General features: G+C 43.8%; 1 protein-coding gene across 1 annotated transcript in view; it reads right to left on the reverse strand.

Annotated features, from left to right (window-relative positions):
• Positions 1 to 1,084: 1,084 nt before the first annotated feature.
• The window catches only part of LOC121531973 (kielin cysteine rich BMP regulator), a 46,885-nt gene continuing 29,730 nt past the window's right edge, over positions 1,085 to 18,239 (reverse strand). Inside the window, exons 28-48 of the mRNA XM_041837594.2 lie at positions 17,320 to 17,493; positions 16,936 to 17,115; positions 16,634 to 16,764; positions 16,326 to 16,492; positions 16,123 to 16,205; positions 15,936 to 16,029; positions 15,648 to 15,821; positions 15,254 to 15,336; positions 15,039 to 15,159; positions 4,724 to 4,806; positions 4,307 to 4,406; positions 4,123 to 4,211; positions 3,919 to 4,021; positions 3,671 to 3,813; positions 3,175 to 3,347; positions 2,958 to 3,069; positions 2,754 to 2,855; positions 2,508 to 2,672; positions 2,287 to 2,393; positions 2,005 to 2,198; positions 1,085 to 1,874 (exon numbers count right to left, since the gene is read on the reverse strand). Coding sequence (XP_041693528.2) covers positions 1,657 to 1,874; positions 2,005 to 2,198; positions 2,287 to 2,393; positions 2,508 to 2,672; positions 2,754 to 2,855; positions 2,958 to 3,069; positions 3,175 to 3,347; positions 3,671 to 3,813; positions 3,919 to 4,021; positions 4,123 to 4,211; positions 4,307 to 4,406; positions 4,724 to 4,806; positions 15,039 to 15,159; positions 15,254 to 15,336; positions 15,648 to 15,821; positions 15,936 to 16,029; positions 16,123 to 16,205; positions 16,326 to 16,492; positions 16,634 to 16,764; positions 16,936 to 17,115; positions 17,320 to 17,493 — 2,796 coding nt within the window. The 3' untranslated portion in view covers positions 1,085 to 1,656. The remainder of the gene's footprint in view (positions 1,875 to 2,004; positions 2,199 to 2,286; positions 2,394 to 2,507; positions 2,673 to 2,753; positions 2,856 to 2,957; positions 3,070 to 3,174; positions 3,348 to 3,670; positions 3,814 to 3,918; positions 4,022 to 4,122; positions 4,212 to 4,306; positions 4,407 to 4,723; positions 4,807 to 15,038; positions 15,160 to 15,253; positions 15,337 to 15,647; positions 15,822 to 15,935; positions 16,030 to 16,122; positions 16,206 to 16,325; positions 16,493 to 16,633; positions 16,765 to 16,935; positions 17,116 to 17,319; positions 17,494 to 18,239) is intronic.

Here is an 18,239-nt window from a genome sequence, read left to right on the forward strand (position 1 = left end):
TTGCTTCAGAGTCAGGAGACCAGTTGTACCTTAGAGATAGTCACATTTGTTTGACAACTGTAACACAATAATGATTTAAAAACATTACAACTTATAACAAAGTTTTATTTACAATATTTCAAAAGTTGTGCATCTGTTAAACTCCGCCCATTGACCTTTTGGAAACTAATCAGATTTAGCAGACACAGATCCATGCACACACCCACAGCTGTGACAGCTACTATACTTCATCTCTCCTTTCTCTGTCTTCATCTCCAGAAGAATGTCTAAAACCTTTCCGTCACTGCCGGACCAACCCTCATCATCGCCTGCAACCTAAGAGAGGGAGGGGAAGAGGTTTTAACAATACAGTTTGGCAATGTTAACACAGATTTGCCTGTATTGAATTGAAAGAGGATTCAGCGTCGTCCAGGGTAGGGGAGGGAATGGCCGGCAGGGATGTAGCTCAGTTGGTAGAGCATGGCGTTTGCAACGCCAGGGTTGTGGGTTTGATTCCCACGGGGGGCCAGTATGAAAAATAAATAAAAATAATAAAAATTATAATAATGTAATAATGTAAGCCGCTCTGGATAAGAGTGTCTGCTAAATGACTTAAATGTAATGTAAATGTAAATTAGAGCTGTTTGTGTTTGTGTGTGTCACCTTCTGTATAGCTGTGTGTGCGTCCTCCATGCCGGTGTGTTCATGTAACAGCTTGTGGAACAGAACACACATCCTGAGGAGAAAGCTGTCCTCCCAGAGAACGACCTAAAAACGGGTAAAGCCTACCTACACACTGCTCCATCACACCTGGAGAGAACACACAGTAGGCTACACATCACACATTGTGTATCCGTGCTACACACACGGATACACACACACAATACTAATAAGCCAGTGTCTTACCTGTTCCATGTTTACGCCGTAGACTGATGAATTATACACACTATTGGCACGGTTACGTTAGTCGCCCAGACAACAGCCGGATCCGGTTACCAGGAAACAATAGTGAAAGTTGTCTGTCAGCCTCAATCAGACCTGTGACACCTGTGTTACTGGTCTCGCCTAGGAGCATTTAGTTCCTCTGGCCTGTACAATGATTTCAAACACGCCCAAAAACCACACGTTGGATAGTTATCTTTATTTGTTGTGAAATGGCGGAGGGAATGTGTCCAATATTGTCAGGCTGTGTAGTCCGGCATAACACATAATGCATACATTAAGTGACAAAGAAACATAATATATTCAAATATATTCAAATAATTCCCTGTGGATACAACAGAGAATGAGGTTTATATAGTAAAAGCACCTGGGATGTAGTGGAGTGTAACAACATGTTAACACTGTTAACCCACCTTTTTATTTTCTCAACGGTGTTTAACCACCTTGTTGTTTTCCCACTACATCCCTGCAGAGCACCATAGTGTATCAGCAGCCCTATCCTGAGCGCTACAGAGGCACAGAGTGGTCACATCACAAACACTTACAAACACTCTTAACAGTGCAGTCATAAAATACAGTGCATTCATTACAATGTTGATGAAAATGCATTCAGCTTCACAGAATGTTAATAAAACAACAACAAAGTCCACAGGTGAGTGAGGCGCCTCCTCAGACAGTTCATTCACACTGTCAGAGTTGGGAGAGGTCCATGCAGCCCTTAGGAATATGTGTGTGTTAGGACTTGCCATGTATGATCTTGGGGCATGTCTCTGGCGGTACACAGTGGTTGTTGTGTAGTACCAGTCCAGCAGGACACTGGCAGCCGGGCACACAGGGTTTAAAACAGTGGCTCTCTATCACCCCTAGTGGCACGTCACGGTTAACACAGGTCACTGGACATGGGGGACCACACTCATCAAACACGAAACCACGCTCCACTGGACAGCCCACCGCTAGATAAAGAGAGAGAAATGGGGAGGGTGGGCAGGAAGGGAGGGAGGGATAGATTATATCAACACAGAGAGATGGGGCCCTTCACTGTGGTAAAATAATGTGTTATACTGTGGTTTTGTGTGTATTTACCACACAGTGAGGAGCTCCTCCAGGACAGTCTAGCCCCAGCCTCTCTGCACTGTGCTGCATAGGCCTCCAGGGAATCACACAGACACTCGTCAGCGTTGGCTCCGCAGGCACACAGGTCATAGACACACGCTGCGTACCAGGGCTCTGGAGCCACCAGGTGGTGGCAGGCCTGGAACACCCCAGACTTCAGAACCCTGAGGAACAAAGGTCAATCAATCAATCATTCTAGCAGGCAAGCTCAAGCGCAGCTAATGTATTTGAAAAGTCTGGTGTGTGTGTTACCTGCAGCGTGCATTAGCCGACTTCCTGGCCTGGTAGCCTGCTGCCTTACAGGGGTCGATATCCTCCCCAGGCCGACAGGACGACAGGCTGCTGTTACCACTACCCACCTACAGGGGGAAATAGAGATACCAGGGTCTCTGTCTGTCTGTGTATGGCTGCGCTGACAGGAGTTGTGGTTAACACTCTCTACCTACAAAGTAGACAGACACACACTCACTCACCTTCCAGCTGTTTCCAAAGTCCGCCTCTGATTGACTGACTTTTCCTGCAGGGGTTCGTAGGTCGTCCTGGGGGTAGTTGTTGAAGTTGCCACAGAGACCACAGGTGTGACCTTTATACGAACCCGGAACACTCACTTCCAGGTGGGACCGCCCACTCCACAACACCTGAGGAGTTCAGACATGTAAGAGTTAACACAGGTAAGGGTTTAGACAACTAAGAGTAAATAGATACAGTAGTTTTAGTACCTTTAGTCCTATATTAGTGTTGAGTAGGATGGTATTTGTCTGGCGCTCCAGGTAGATGTATGGTTCCTTGAGGAAAGGCAGGGTGACAACCTTGTAGTCCACCTGGAATAAAAAACACAACTCAGCTCAGATTGGCTCTCACCTCTTATACACATGCTCTGATTGGCTCGCTGCTAGAACATCTACAACCAGAAACCCACTCACCCTAACGACCCAGTCCTGGAGTAGCTGCACCACCACATCTCCTATGAAAACAGTCACCTCTTTGGTCCAGGACACTCCCTTTCGACCACGGTCATCATTGGTCGCATGGATACTGGACGCGCACAGGTGTACACAAATTAGTTCAAATCAACGAATCAACGAATACCAAACCTTGCTTGACATAAATCTTGTTAATAGAAAAAACCTTGCTTTATACCTAAAGTCCCCTCCGTCACAGTCCTGGGACAGTATGTAAGTACAGGCCCCCTGGAAGTGGAGCATGCGGCCATCGAAGGTCCTGTAGTGGGGATCCCCAAACACTACGCAGGTGGCTGGCCGTGGTATGCAGTGGGGACAACACACACCTGGGATCACAGCAGGAGCCTCATCCTGTCACACACGAGTCAAACGGAACACAGAGTTAGACAGAACACTGAAAGACCTGACAGAAAACACTGAGACCAGATGGAACGCTGAGAGGCTAGACGGAACACTGAGAGGCCAGACGGAACACTGAAAGACCAGATGGAACACAGAGTCAGATGGAACACTGAGAGACCAGACGGAACACTGAGAGACCAGACAGAACACTGAAAGACCAGATGGAACACAGAGTCAGACGCAACACAGAGACCAGACTGAACACTGAGAGACTAGATGGAACACTGAGAGACCAGACAGAACACTGAGAGTCAAGTGTGTGTTATACTTACTGCTGCACAGCCTAGTGGAGGACAGCGTTGGCTGTAACAGTGTACATCTCCAAACACACAGGTACAGCTGGTACACTCATCCACTTCCCACTGTTCATTAGACTGGTACACAGAGCCCTGGTACACACACTGAACCCCCGAGTCTGAAACACACACACATTATGTAGTGGTATATTAACAGTTTAGCTGTGTAGTGGTGATATTGCGTAGTTATTTATATTGGTTAGCGAGTACTGTAGAAGTTGTACCTTGGCATTCGTAACAGCATTTTCCAGGAGTCTTCATTCTGACCAGGCCCTGCTCACACTCCACAGGAACACACTCCTCTATACTGCACTCAATGTAACCCAGCTAGAATACACACACATACAACAATGGAAATTTGTGCCATTTGTGCCATTCTGTGAGTGCGTTAGCGTGCGTGTGCATTTGTGTGTGTTTGTGTAACTTACATTACAGGTGCATGTGACACACTCATCCTCACTGTCTGTCCAGCTCTCACCATTAGACACACGCCTCTTCTCACCCTCAATAACACACTCTGAAAGAAAAACACACACACTTGATAACACAGGGTTTTGAGGTTAAGGTTTGGTGTTTAAGGTGTACAAAAAGGGGGTAGGGTTGAGCGTGTACCGTCACAAACGGGGCAGCAGGAGTCAAGGGGTGTGTGGTGTTCTTCAGGGGGGCAGCTGAGAGGGGGGCAGCTCTGGTGTAGACATGTCCACGTCAGGTCCTGACCAACGCAACAACACACAGGTAGACAGGTTATACAGTATATCATTTACATTTACATTTTAGCCATTTAGCAGACGCTCTTATGCAGAGCGACTTACAGTTAGTGAGTGCATACATTTACATACTGGCCCCCCGTGGGAAACGAACCCACAACCCTTGCATTGCAAGCGCCATGCTCTACCAACTGAGCTACAGGGGACTGTAGCTCAGTCCAACACACAATACACAGCTTTATATTATTATACCACTACTCCCACACACAATACATAGCTTTAAACAGACATAAACACAGGTCAGTGGTCATTGCCATGGTACCTTGCACTGGCAGGTGAAGCAGGGGTCGTCTGTAGCCAGGACCTCGTTACCGATCAGATTGGCCGTGCAGTTACTGAGGGGCTCTACACACACACGCACACACACACGTTAGTGATGCGCAGGTCATCTGTTTATTCACCCGCCCGCAATTGCTAATAACCCATCCGCAACTGGCCAACTATATGGGATAAATAAAAAAATCTGAGGCCCGCACTCGACCCTAACTCACAAATATAGAAAAATGTGCTATAGGCTACAGTCAGAGACGGCGGAACAATATTCGACAAGGGGTGCAGGATTTTTTTTGTCTGATTTAGATATATTTCTGCTTATAATTTCCAACATATTGGTAGGCTATTTGTTAGTCAACTTAATTAGATACATGCAGCTTCTCTTCTGTCATTATAATAATATGCCATTTAGCAGACGCTTTTATCCAAAGCGACTTACAGTCATGTGTGCATACATTTTTACGTATGGGTGGTCCCGGGGATCGAACCCACTACCCTGGCATTACAAGCGCCATGCTCTACCAATTGAGCTACAGAGGACCACATGCATTATACAAGCATGTTGCCCTAGAAGACTAAATCTTTGCTCACCAGAATAATGTCATAAATCGATAGAATGAATGCTTCAATCTAGTTGACATCGGTAAAGTTCTCTGTCATCTCTGCTTCTTTTGTGGAGCAAAGACGTTTAAGAACATGCAATAACCCAAAAAAATTTAACAATTTTCTGTGCAAAATTTCCAAATGACATCAGTTTGACCAGTTGTCAGGAAATAGAAAGCTGTGAAAATGACCCAACATGTTTTTGATAAGATTTCAGATTGGCTAGGATGATTATTGTATGTGGTTGAAATACTATCAGCTTTTATGATGCTGATAAAGATAGCACCTCTACAGACGGTATCTAATTGTGCATTCACATTCTCTCAAGATGCTGAAATAAATAAATAATATTTCTCCACTCCTGTTCCTGAGTAAAACATTTGCCTACATTTGGTGTATCATTTTACTGCAAGAAATGCTTAATTCTGCAGGAGTTAATATTAAGGCTATGTGAGAGGTTATAGACTTACAGTCAGTGTCCATATTTCAGTTTCCATTTAACCCATCTGAACAGTAGGCTACAGTTCCCTTGATGTGCCATAGGCCTATTTGAAGTCCCCGTCTTGTGACTGTCGAATTTGTATAGCACCTCACAATCATCACACATAACATACTGTAGCGCGGCACTCCTATCATCCACTTTTACCACTTCACCAAATGTTTTCCTAACATTACTTGTCTGGCCCTCCCTTCTCTTTATTTTCAACTCATCATTTTGCAGCATTTCTCTTATTGAACTCTGACATTGTCCTTTTTGTGTCCGTGGATTGACGCTAACTTTTTCTGCCCGTTCCCAAAAGCATTTGGCGATTGGCGTGTAGGCTATTTGGCGCGCAGGCTATTTGGCGCGCGTACAGTTAGGCCTAAAGCTTAGGCTTATGCACTAATGACAGATCGCCTAAAATAATGAAAGAATGAACCTCAATGTAGCCTATACAGTATATACAGTTGAAGTCGGAAGTTTACATACATTTAGGTTGGTCATTAAAACTTGTTTTTCAACCACTCCACAAATTTCTTGTTAACAAACTATAGTTTTGGCAAGTCGGTTACTTGTGCATGACACAAGTAATTTTTCCAACAATCGTTTACAGATTATTTCACTTATAATTCACTGTATCACAATTCCAGTGGGTCAGAAGTTTACATACACTAAGTTGACTGTGCCTTTAAACAGCTTGGAAAATTCCAGAAAATGATGGCATGGCTTTAGAAGCTTCTGATAGTGATAGAAGAATTTGTATGTGTAAAGTAATGACTGATGTTTCCATCCCGATACTGTATAAATGTGTAAACTGTGTTAGAGTTATAAGACAATAAAACCACTAACAGGGAAGATGGGTAGAAACTGTTGGAGGCGAACATTCCATAGTAAGGGGGAACCTATAAACTGCTGAAAGCTATACTGTGGAAAGTCACAGGCCGCCTAAAGGTGGGCAGAGCAAAGTTCCTTTGTGTGAAGGCATATAAAAAGGCTGTGTGTGTTTTTAGCGCCAGAGCTCTCATGAATAAAAAGACTGACCTAATGCAGAACGGGACTTTGTTTAATTCATTATTAAACCAGAGCCTTACACCCTCTGGGAATTATTCAAAGCTTGCAACCATTGAGATAACAAAATTCTCGTGACAATTGGTCCTTCGAGCTGGATCTCAATACCCGTTTTCTGTCGTTCCGGGGAACACCGAAAACCGTGCATGGGCGGATGATACATCTGTATAGATAAAGACCTGGCCTCTGATATTGGGGGTTCATTACAGGCCGATGGCAAACTGATAGATGACAGAAACGGTGACGAGATTAAACAAAAATTGATGTCCCAGCTGCAAAGATAAGGTCAGTAATTTCTATTCATTTATTTTGGGGGATTGATATCTTGAAACTGCAGTGGGAAAAAATTTACAGTTTAAATCTGCTGTAGTGAGGGTAGTAATCCGTCGATAATCCAAAAAGGGATCGTCATTCGGTAAACCGTTTTTTCGACGTTTATCAAAAAGGAAGGAAGGAAGGAAGTGGGTCCGCAATTGACTCAAGGTAATAGGCCAATACCAATATAAACTAGTTAATATTGAGATTGTACAAGATACAGTCTTTACAATATAAACAGGAAGGGAGATAATTATCATTGTGTGAGATAGATACATTAAACAAGTCAAAAGTCATAAACAACTGTAGATTTGCCGTAACTCTATCCATTTCATGAAACTGGAGCCTTACAAACTCCGGGTTACCGATAGTGTTAACTAATAATCATATAAGGTTGTATACGTGTGAGACCTAATGATCCATCGAAAGTCGCGATAATTAATTGTTTCAAGGAAGGGAGTAAAATAGGTTGCGTGAGAAAGAATGGTTGTCCCATCCGTTTCATGAAACTGGGGTCTTAAAACACACTGGGTTACGGGTTGAATAATTTAAAGGGTTAATTACAAACGTTGATCATAACATTTGCTCAAAAGTCGCACCTAATAATAAGTCCAAAGGAAAATAATTATTGAGTGAATTATTACTAGATTATAGGGACATAACTAGATAGTCGGCATGGGAAGCAAATCCTCAAAGGAGGTCCCGGAGTCAACCGGGGATGTAGATAAGTTAGAGTTTATGATTAAACAGATGCATGTAAACTGTGGAACTGATCTAAAGAAACAGAGTAGAGGGGCTAGAAACTGCTAGGGTGTGGCACTCTGAGGCTCGGAAGAGAGGGGAACTCAGAGAATAGGATTATTAAACAAACAATAGGGATAATGTAGCTTTGTTAGAAGTATTATGGACATACTATCGTACTATCCAAAGAACACCATACCTACTGTGAAGCATGGGGGTGGAAACATCATGCTTTGGTGCTGTTTTTCTGCAAAGGGACCAGGACGTCTGATCCGTGTAAAGGAAAGAATGAATGGGGCCATGTATCGTGAGATTTTGAGTGAAAACCTCCTTCCATCAGCAAGGGCATTGAAAATGAAACGTGGCTGGGTCTTTCAGCATGACAATGATCCCAAACACACCGCCCGGGCAACGAAGGAGTGGCTTCGTAAGAAGCATTTCAAGGTCCTGGAGTGGCCTAGCCAGTCTCCAGATCTCAACCCCATAGAAAATCTTTGGAGGGAGTTGAAAGTCCGTGTTGCCCAGCGACAGCCCCAAAACATCACTGCTCTAGAGGAGATCTGCATGGAGGAATGGGCCAAAATACCAGCAACAGTGTGTGAAAACCTTGTGAAGACTTACAGAAAACGTTTGACCTGTGTCATTGCCAACAAAGGGTATATAAAAGTATTGAGAAACTTTTGTTATTGACCAAATACTTATTTTCCACCATAATTTGCAAATAAATTCATAAAAAATCCTACAATGTGGTTTTCTTGATTTTTTTTTCTCATTTTGTCTGTCATAGTTGACATGTACCTATGATGAAAATTACAGGCCTCTCTCATCTTTTTAAGTGGGAGAACTTGCACAATCGGTGGCTGACTAAATACTTTTTTCCCCCACTTTATCTAGAGGGTTGAATATGGAACGTTCTTTGATAATTTTTATTATTAATATTATTACATTCTATAGTTTGTTTAAACAGCAATGAGTTATGCATACAGTTCATTACTTCTAATAACGATAATCTGTTTGTGGTAAATTGAACAATGGGAGATAGTTGTTACTATTAGGCTAAGTTCTGGATTTATTAAACAATAGGTTTATATTTTAAAACATCAATGCAACAGGTTGTGATGATTAAATTACTAGAAAGGGGTTAAAGGTTTATAGTAGAAGGTGTAGTGAACTTAATGAAATGTGGTATTATCTAGTGTCTTCTGAGTGGGAGTTTTCTTTTTTCCAGGTTTGATGGAAGTCTCCTATAGTATTATGTTAAGTGGAGAGTAGGAGACAAAGTCTCAAACAAATGTTTTTAATAGATGCATGGGATAAAATAGCAAGGCTTACTCATGCGGAGTAAGGGATTATATTGGCTAATGAATGAAATATGACATTTAAAGGGGTGACATCAACAATAGAAGGGGAAACAGATATTTCCTATGTTGTTGATCAAGTAAACAATAATTTGTTTTCGTTACTTTGACCAGTGGAGTGTAGGTAGTTTTAAATATTATGCTGATGGGATAGCACCAACTTTATGTAGGTTCTAGATTTGTTAAACAACAAGTTGGTATTTGAAACTAAATTAATGCAATGGGCTGCAGTAATAACATTATCAGAAAAGGGCACAATCTAATGTGAAACAGCTATTACCTATGTCATTGATTCAGTAATGAGACCAGGATGATAGTAATAATAGAAATCTAGGTAGAATAATTTAGGATAGGGACTAGCTGTCCAGATAGACAAAAAAGGATGAGTTAAGGAATAAATGCCGAGACGAAATACAGAACGATACGTGTGAGGTTATTGAATTGGCAATAATTGAATTACCGCTGCAACAAGAACAGAAACCATACCTCACCTTAACAGTATTGGGAAAGTGATCTTATCTATGGGAAGGTAATGGCAGCCCATGATGAAAATCATTTGGAACTCCGAGGCGTAGGAACAATTTATAGAGATAAAAAAGTTGCTCACTTCCCAAACAGTCTTAGCTTTTCCTAGATATGACAGGCCCTTTACCCAAACGGTAGACTGTAGGGAGGGATATATGACAGTGGTCTTGACTCAGAAACATGGTGATGAGGAAGATTTTTTTAGTGGACTATGAGATAAAACTGGGTTAATCACGAACATAGAGTTAGAATTCTTTGTTGCTAGGCAAATAACTTAATTGGGTCATTTCACTGTGTGTGTGTATGGGTGAAGTGGGAATCTGACCTAGGGTCGAATTACTCGCTCTTACTTAAATCCATGGCTGTCCTACGTTATCAGTGACTGAAAGCAGACTGTGGCCTTTTGCTTCTCTCCTCAAACAGAGTGGAATAAGTGGCCAGGGTTGAGCAGAGTTCAGGCTAAACCTTTGTCTCTCCTTGGCTATCTTCTTGATTGATTACAGCATGATGGGGTGGGGTTTGTGTATGTTTGAAAGATTTAAGTATGGACCTGTCATGTCCAACAATCAGTCTTCAGGTCAAGCCTGGGAGAGCCGGGGTTGAACAGAGTTTAAACTAAACATGAGTGTTTTTACAAGATAAGGGATTGTTTGTATTAATAATAATAATAATAATAATAATAATGCCATTTAGCAGACGCTTTTATCCAAAGCGACTTACAGTGAAGCGTGCATACATTTTTGTGTATGGGTGGTCCCGGGGATCGAACCCACTACCTTGGCGTTACAAGCGCCGTGCTCTACCAGCTGAGCTACAGCTGAGCTACAGAGGACCAATATTGATTCTGAACTGAATGGAAGTCGAATTTAGCCGCCATAATAGACAAAGGAAGTGGGCGGAGCGATAAAGAAGCAAGGAGCGATAAAGAAGCAAGGGGCAGTCTCAAAAGAAGGGATATGGCATAAGGATAATTTACCAATCTTACCTAAGTGATTGTTTAGAGATGTGGCAATATTGACACATGGGCAGAGCCATGTGTCAACAGGGGGGATGATGGTAGATGGTAGGATTAAAGATAACTAGAGGACTAAATCTATTTGGATACAGTCTAGAAAGAAAATGCTAATATGAACGGTATGATTAGAGAGGGGTTAAGGAAAACACAGGAGCACAAGAAGAAATTGGGTACAATGTCTACCGATAGTATTAATGACGATCAGGATAACTCCAGATAAAGAAGGGTTATTGCCATTTGAGAAAGTATTTGGTAGACCATACAGAATGCCCGAGTTAGGAGGACCAGAGCAGGCGGCGATAGAAACTGAGAACACCCTAGCCGAACACATGAGAAGGTTGTTTATTAACCACACCCGTATGTCAAAGGTTTTGTGCCCCACAGGTGAACGAAAGGAGAAGGTGACCCACTCTATCCAACCAGGTGACTGGGTATGGATCCAATCCCTAAAGAAGAAAGACTGGAAGCTGCCCCGTTGGGAAGGCCCCTATCAGGTTCTGTTAGTCACCGCCTTTGCCATTAGAATAGCAGAGAGAGCACATACAAGCACCATTGAACACACGCAGAGTTAGAGAGAAGAACTGGACCAATAGAGTCCGGGGATCACCTCTGATAACGAAGATCTCCTACCCCGACCTATCATCACTGTAGTGTGTTCTTAGGGGTGTGAGTATGGGGTGGTATCAAGCAGAAAGACAGGGCAGGAGAGGGGTGGCGGTTCTTGGGAATATGAGGGACCCTGAGCTGCATCATAGTCCTAACAATCTTCCTGATACATCAAGATCCACCACCTCCCCGTACCAATTATACTATGCCCCACCATTGATAAGAAGTAAAAGAGAAACAACCGACATACCGACCGTCAAGGACGAGTGACCTACAAAATAGGAGTCAGAGAAGGGCAGACTGTAGGATTCAAAATAAGGGTTAGGGACGTAGCCAATGGGTGGGGTACATGTCAACAAGCAACAGAATGGAATAATACCCCCATCATATTTGTGTTCGGGCCCCACGGCGGATTGTTCCTGGACTCAAGTGTTTAAATACACTTGGGGACGGGGATATGAGACCGGGCGGGACTGGACATCCAGATGGGGGGTAAAGAGAAACAAAGATATCACGAATTGTCAATTGGAAATAGTAGTAATGTGACTGACTTAGGTTCGGAAGCACAGGAGAGAATTCTGAACCTTACAGCCCCTGTAACCAATGTGTGGTGGGCGTGTACCAGTAAAGGCTGTATAAGGCAGATAATGCCAAAAGGGTGGGTAGGTACCTGCGCCCCGGTTCTACTGGTTCAGCCAGTTAGAATTAGTCACCAGAAACCAAGGAAAGGGTTAAACAGACGTAGGATGAGTTTTGACCAGAAGGAGAATAGCCCTATTTCGATGGATACAATTGGGATACCAAGGGGGTTACCAGAATAATACAAAGCTATGAATCAAGTAGGGGAAGGATTTACTACAACGTTCTTTTGGTGGGTAACAATCAATAAAAATGTGGATTGGATACATTATATATATTACAGCCAACAACGGTTTGTGAACCAGACTAGAGATGCAGTGAGGGGAATCTCAGATCAATTATCCGCCACCTCGCTCATGACTTGGCAAAATAGGTTGGCTCTAGATATGTTGCTGGCAGAAAAGGGCGGTGTCTGTAGAATGGTGGGGGGCCATTGTTGCACATTTATCCCCAACAACAGCACCAGACGTTGCTGTGGCAAGAGCTCTGATGGGGTTAACAGCTTTAAGCGAGGAGTGGGCTGAGAATTCTGGAATCAAAACCTCTGTGACCGGATGGTTTGATGAAATGTTTGGGAAATAAAAACCATAGTAGCCACAATTTTGGGGGCAGTTATTGCCTGTATGGGTATGCTTGTATTGTGTGGTTGTTGTCTTATTCCCTGTGTCCGAGGGTTGGTCAGTAAGGCGTTGGAGGATGCAGTGTCTCAACAGATGATGAGATATGGACCGACTCCAGACTGACCAGTGGAATGTGAAAAACGATCCTCCAGGCTTGGTGTATAACGAGGACTTTGACCCTGATAACCTGCAATTAGATACAACTTTTATTGGGTCTGACGTGTGAAGGTCATAGGGAAAATCTCAAAAAGAAGACCTATGATTGGAAAGTAGTTAATAGAACTAATCTCTGAGGTTAATCATGCTTGTAAATACATTTATCCTGAGTGTGAAAAATGTAGTCAAAGGGTGGATTGATAGAAGATTTGTATGTGTAAAGTTATGACTAAAGTGTTTCCATCCCGATACTGTATAAATGTGTAAACTGTGTTAGAGTTATAAGACAATAAAACCACTAATAGGGAAGATGGGTAGAAACTGTTGGAGGCGAACATTCCATAGTAAGGGGGGACCTAGAAACAGCTGAAAGCTATACTGCGGAAAGTCACAGGCTGCCTAAAGGTGGGCGGAGCAAAGTTCCTTTGTGTGAAGGCATATAAAATGCTGTGTGTGTTTTTAGCGCCAGAGCTCTCATGAATAAAAAGACTGACCTAATGCAGAACGGGACTTTGTTTAATTCATTATTAAACCAGAGCCTTACACCCTCTGGGAATTATTCAAAGCTTGCAACCATTGAGATAACACAATTCTCGTGACAGATAGGCTAATTGACAACATTTGAGTCAATTGGAGGTGTACCTGTGGATGTACTTCAAGGCCTACCTTCACACTCAATGCCTCTGCTTGACATCATGGGAAAATGAAAATAAATCAGCCAAGACCTCAGAAAAAAAATTGTAGACCTCCACAAGTCTGGTTCATCCTTGGGAGCAATTTCCAAACACCTGAAGGTACCACGTTCATCTGTACAAACAATAGTACGCAAGTATAAACACCATGGGACCACGCAGCCGTCATAACGCTCAGGAAGGAGACACGTTCTGTCTCCTAGAGATGAACGTACTTTGGTGCGAAAAGTGCAAATCAATTCCAGAACAACAGCAAAGGACCTTGTGAAGATGCTGGAGGAAACGGGTACAAAATTATCTATATCCACAGTAAAACAAGTCTTATATCGACATAACCTGAAAGGCCGCTCAGCAAGGAAGAAGCCACTGCTCCAAAACTGCCATAAAACAGCCAGACTACGGTTTGCAACTGCACATGGGGACAAAGATCGTACTTTTTGGAGAAATGTCCTCTGGTCTTATGAAACAAAAATTGAACTGTTTGGCCATAATGACCATCGTTATGTTTGGAGGAAAAAGGGGGTTGCTTGCAAGCCGAAGAACACCATCCCAACCGTGAAGCACGGGGGTGGCAGCATCATGCTGTGGGGGTGCTTTGCTGCAGGAGGGACTGGTGCACTTCACAAAATAGATGGCATCATGAGGAAGGAAAATTATGTGGATATATTGAAGCAACATCTCAAGACATCAGTCAGGAAGTTAAAGCTTGGTCGCAAATGGGTCTTTCAAATGGACAATGACCCCAAGCATACTTCCCGAAGTTGTGGCAAAATGGTTTAAGGACAACAAAGTCAAGGTATTGGAGTGGCCATCACAAAGCCCTGACCTCAATCCTATAGAAAATGTGTGGGCAGAACTGAAAAAGCATGTGCGAGCAAGGAGGCCTACAAACCTGACTCAGTTACACCAGCTCTCTCAGGAGGAAAGGGACAAAATTCACCCAACTTATTGTGGGAAGCTTGTGGAAGGCTACCCGAAATGTTTGACCCAAGTTAAACAATTTAAAGGCAATGCTACCAAATACTAATTGAGTGTATGTACATTTCTGACCCACTGGGAATATTATGAAAGAAATAAAAGCTGAAATAAATCATTCTCTACTATTATTCTGACATTTCACATTCTTAAAATAAAGTGGTGATCCTAACTGACCTAAGACAGGGAAGTTTTACTAGGATTAAATGTTAGGAATTGTGAAAAACTGAGTTTTTAAATGTATTTGGCTAAGGTGTATGTAAACTTCCGACTTCAACTGTACATTTGATACATCTGATTTTTTTAAGGTATTGTTTTTCTTTATTCAACCAGCCCGCCACCCACCCTTCATCCACACAATATTTCATGACCCTAAACCCGTTATGAGTCAACCCGCGCATCACTAACACAGGTTACTGGAAGTCTTAGAGTGAGGGAGAGAGAGTTAAAGAGTGTGTGTGTGTGAGTTTGTGTGCGTGTGTAAGCTGGTGTGTGTGTATGTGTACTGACGTGCGCAGACAGGGCAGCAGGGTTCTGGTCCAGAGAACAGAATGTTGCTTTTAGGACAGTCCACCAGGCTGGGACACTGCTTACGGTAACACCTCAGGTGCTGCTCTCCATCCGGCATCACCTGGACACAGGAAACAATGACAACACCATCACCTGCTACAATACTGTATCTAGACTCAAGGCTGTGTGTGTGTGTGTGTGTGTGTGTGTAGTACCTCGCAGGTGCAGATGTGACAGGGGTCATCTGCAGGGTGGAAGCTGTCTCCTGGACCGTACACTCTGCCCTCAAACACACAGTCTGACCAAACACAGAGACACTGATCACAGTCTGACCAAACACAAACAGAGACACTGATCACAGTCTGACCAAACACAAACAGAGACACTGATCACAGTCTGACCAAACACAAACAGAGACACTGATCACAGTCTGACTAAACACAAAGAGAGACACTGATCACAGTCTGACCAAACACACACAGAGACACTGATCACAGTCTGACCAAACACAAAGAGAGACACTGATCACAGTCTGACCAAACACACACAGAGACACTGAACTAAACAGAGGAACACAGAAGGTAAACAGGGTGTGTGTATTATAGTTACCTGCACACACAGGGCAGCACTCCCCAGGTACAGTGATGGTGTTGATGCAGGGGGACAGACAGCGGACCTCCGAGCAGGTGGTCACTCCGTCCACACACATACAGCTCATACAGGGAGTAGAGTCTGCAAACCAGCTACTGCCCTCAGCATGCTCCTCTCTGTCATACACACACCCTGAGATACACACACACACAACATTTTACGTCCACAGAGTGCGCTAAATTGTGTAAATCTATAACTTGTTAAATATATGGGAAGGCAACTACAAAGCCCAAGCTGGTGTGTTACCTCTGCAGCGAGGACAGCACGTTCCTGGTTCTGTCAGCTGATGCATACAGGTCAGCTTAGGACACTCTGGACCCACACACTGCACCTTCCCTGTCTGGAACAAACACACACACATTATACACACACATACGCCGCAGACACCTGCACAAACACACACGCAGGAAAGAGAGAGGAGGTATAGTCTGACCTGACAGGCACATGTAGTGCAGAAGTTGGAGCTGGGAGTCCACTGCTGTCCCTCACTGTACTCCTCACCCTGGTATACACACACTGAGAGAAACAAACACACAGGGATTTTAATAGCAACATTCTCTAATGCACCCTAACCTGCAAAATAGTTGGATGGAAAACATGAGATATTCCATGTTTTCATTCAGTTTGTGGGTTTACCTGCACACTGGGGGCAGCAGTCTCCTGGCAGTGTGATTGGTTGGGGGCAGGAGGTGGGGGGGCAGAGGAGGGGCACGCAAGTGACACTCCCCCTCACACAGGTACAGCGCTGACAGGGATTGGCTAGCCCTGGGGTGAGGGGTGTGGCTGCTGGGGTGAAGGTTTGTCTGTTAGGGGAGAGAGGAGAGTGTTTACAGACATCCAGCTTGTCACAGGAGCGAGACGTAATAGTGAAGGTGTGTGAGTGGGTAACAGTGTGTGTGTGTGTGTGTGGGCGTCAGAGGGTGTGTGTGTGGAATTAGACCTACCTGTTAGAGTAGACCACACCCCCGTAGAGGCAGGCCTCACACAGTGGACAGCAGCCATTGGATGATTCAGAGGGGAGGGGGTGGGAACATTGAACAGGACACAGCTTTTTATGACACGTCACCACTTCATTCTAGAGAGAGAGAGGGGAGAGAGCGAGAAAGATGGAGGGAGAGAAAGATGGGACAGAGGTGTAGAATAGCACAATATGGAACAACTGGGAAACAGTGATATAAGAGGATAGACAGATACTTCAAAGAGATAGAGGGAGGGACAGGGGGAAGAGATAAAGCTGTATTCTCACCAGACAGCTGCAGGTGGAGCAGGGGTCAGTGGGGGGGGTGAAGGAAGTCCCAGACTGAAACTCCTCCCCCTGGTAAAGACACACCCCTATGCAGATGGGGCAGCACTCCCCTTGAGGGACCACAGGACGCGCACACAACACGGGCGGGCACGACCCCGACACACACACCACACCACCGTTCTACACACAGTCACATACACATAGAAACATGTACCAAAACTAGAGCAAATACAGTAATAACATTGTGTCTCTCCAGAGACCTGCAGATTTGTGTTAGCCCCCATTACTGTCTAAGCCTTAAGTTTTATCTCAGTGGAGTATCGAAGGTTGGTCACATACAGACACAGTGTATGTGTGTATGAAGTTTGTGGTGTATGTGTGTACCAGGCATGTGCAGCGTTGACAGTGGTCTGAGGGGTGCGGGAAGCGCTCTCCATTGGAACAGTCTCGTCCGTTGAAGCGACAGCCATCACACACACCACACACACAACCGTCCAGCGCAGGGTGTGGACAGGACACAGCAGGACAACTCCGCTTCACACACACTACCTCTCCTCTCTACACACACATACACACAAATGTAAACGCACACAAACACAAGAAAACGCATCAACAGCCGTCACACACATATCAATGCAAACATGAACACACAAATACTTAATTGGATCAGATGTCTAACATGGAGCAATTATTTAAAAAAAATTCACACTAACTTCTTGACAGGCTGTGCATGTGTTACTTTACATACAGTGAGGGAAAAAAGTATTTGATCCCCTGCTGATTTTGTACGTTTGCCCACTGACAAAGAAATGATCAGTCTATAATTTTAATAGTAGGTATATTTGAACAGTGAGAGACAGAATAACAACAAAAAAATCCAGAAAAACGCATTTGTCAAAAATGTTATAAATTGATTTGCATTTTAATGTGGGAAATAAGTATTTGACCCTCTCTCAATCAGAAAGATTTCTGGCTCCCAGGTGTCTTTTATACAGGTAACGAGCTGAGATAAGGAGCACCCTCTTAAAGGGAGTGCTCCTAATCTCAGCTTGTTACCTGTATAAAATACACCTGTCCACAGAAGCAATCAATCAGATTCCAAACTCTCCACCATGGCCAAGACCAAAGAGCTCTCCAAGGATGTCAGGGACAAGATTGTAGACCTACACAAGGCTGGAATGGGCTACAAGACCATCACCAAGCAGCTTGGTGAGAAGGTGACAACAGTTGGTGCGATTATTCGCAAATGGAAGAAACACAAAAGACCTGTCAACCTCCCTCGGCCTGGGGCTCCATGCAAGATC

The sequence above is a fragment of the Coregonus clupeaformis genome, chromosome 19 (genome assembly GCF_020615455.1).
Source record: "Coregonus clupeaformis isolate EN_2021a chromosome 19, ASM2061545v1, whole genome shotgun sequence".
Taxonomy (NCBI): Eukaryota; Metazoa; Chordata; class Actinopteri; order Salmoniformes; family Salmonidae; genus Coregonus; species Coregonus clupeaformis.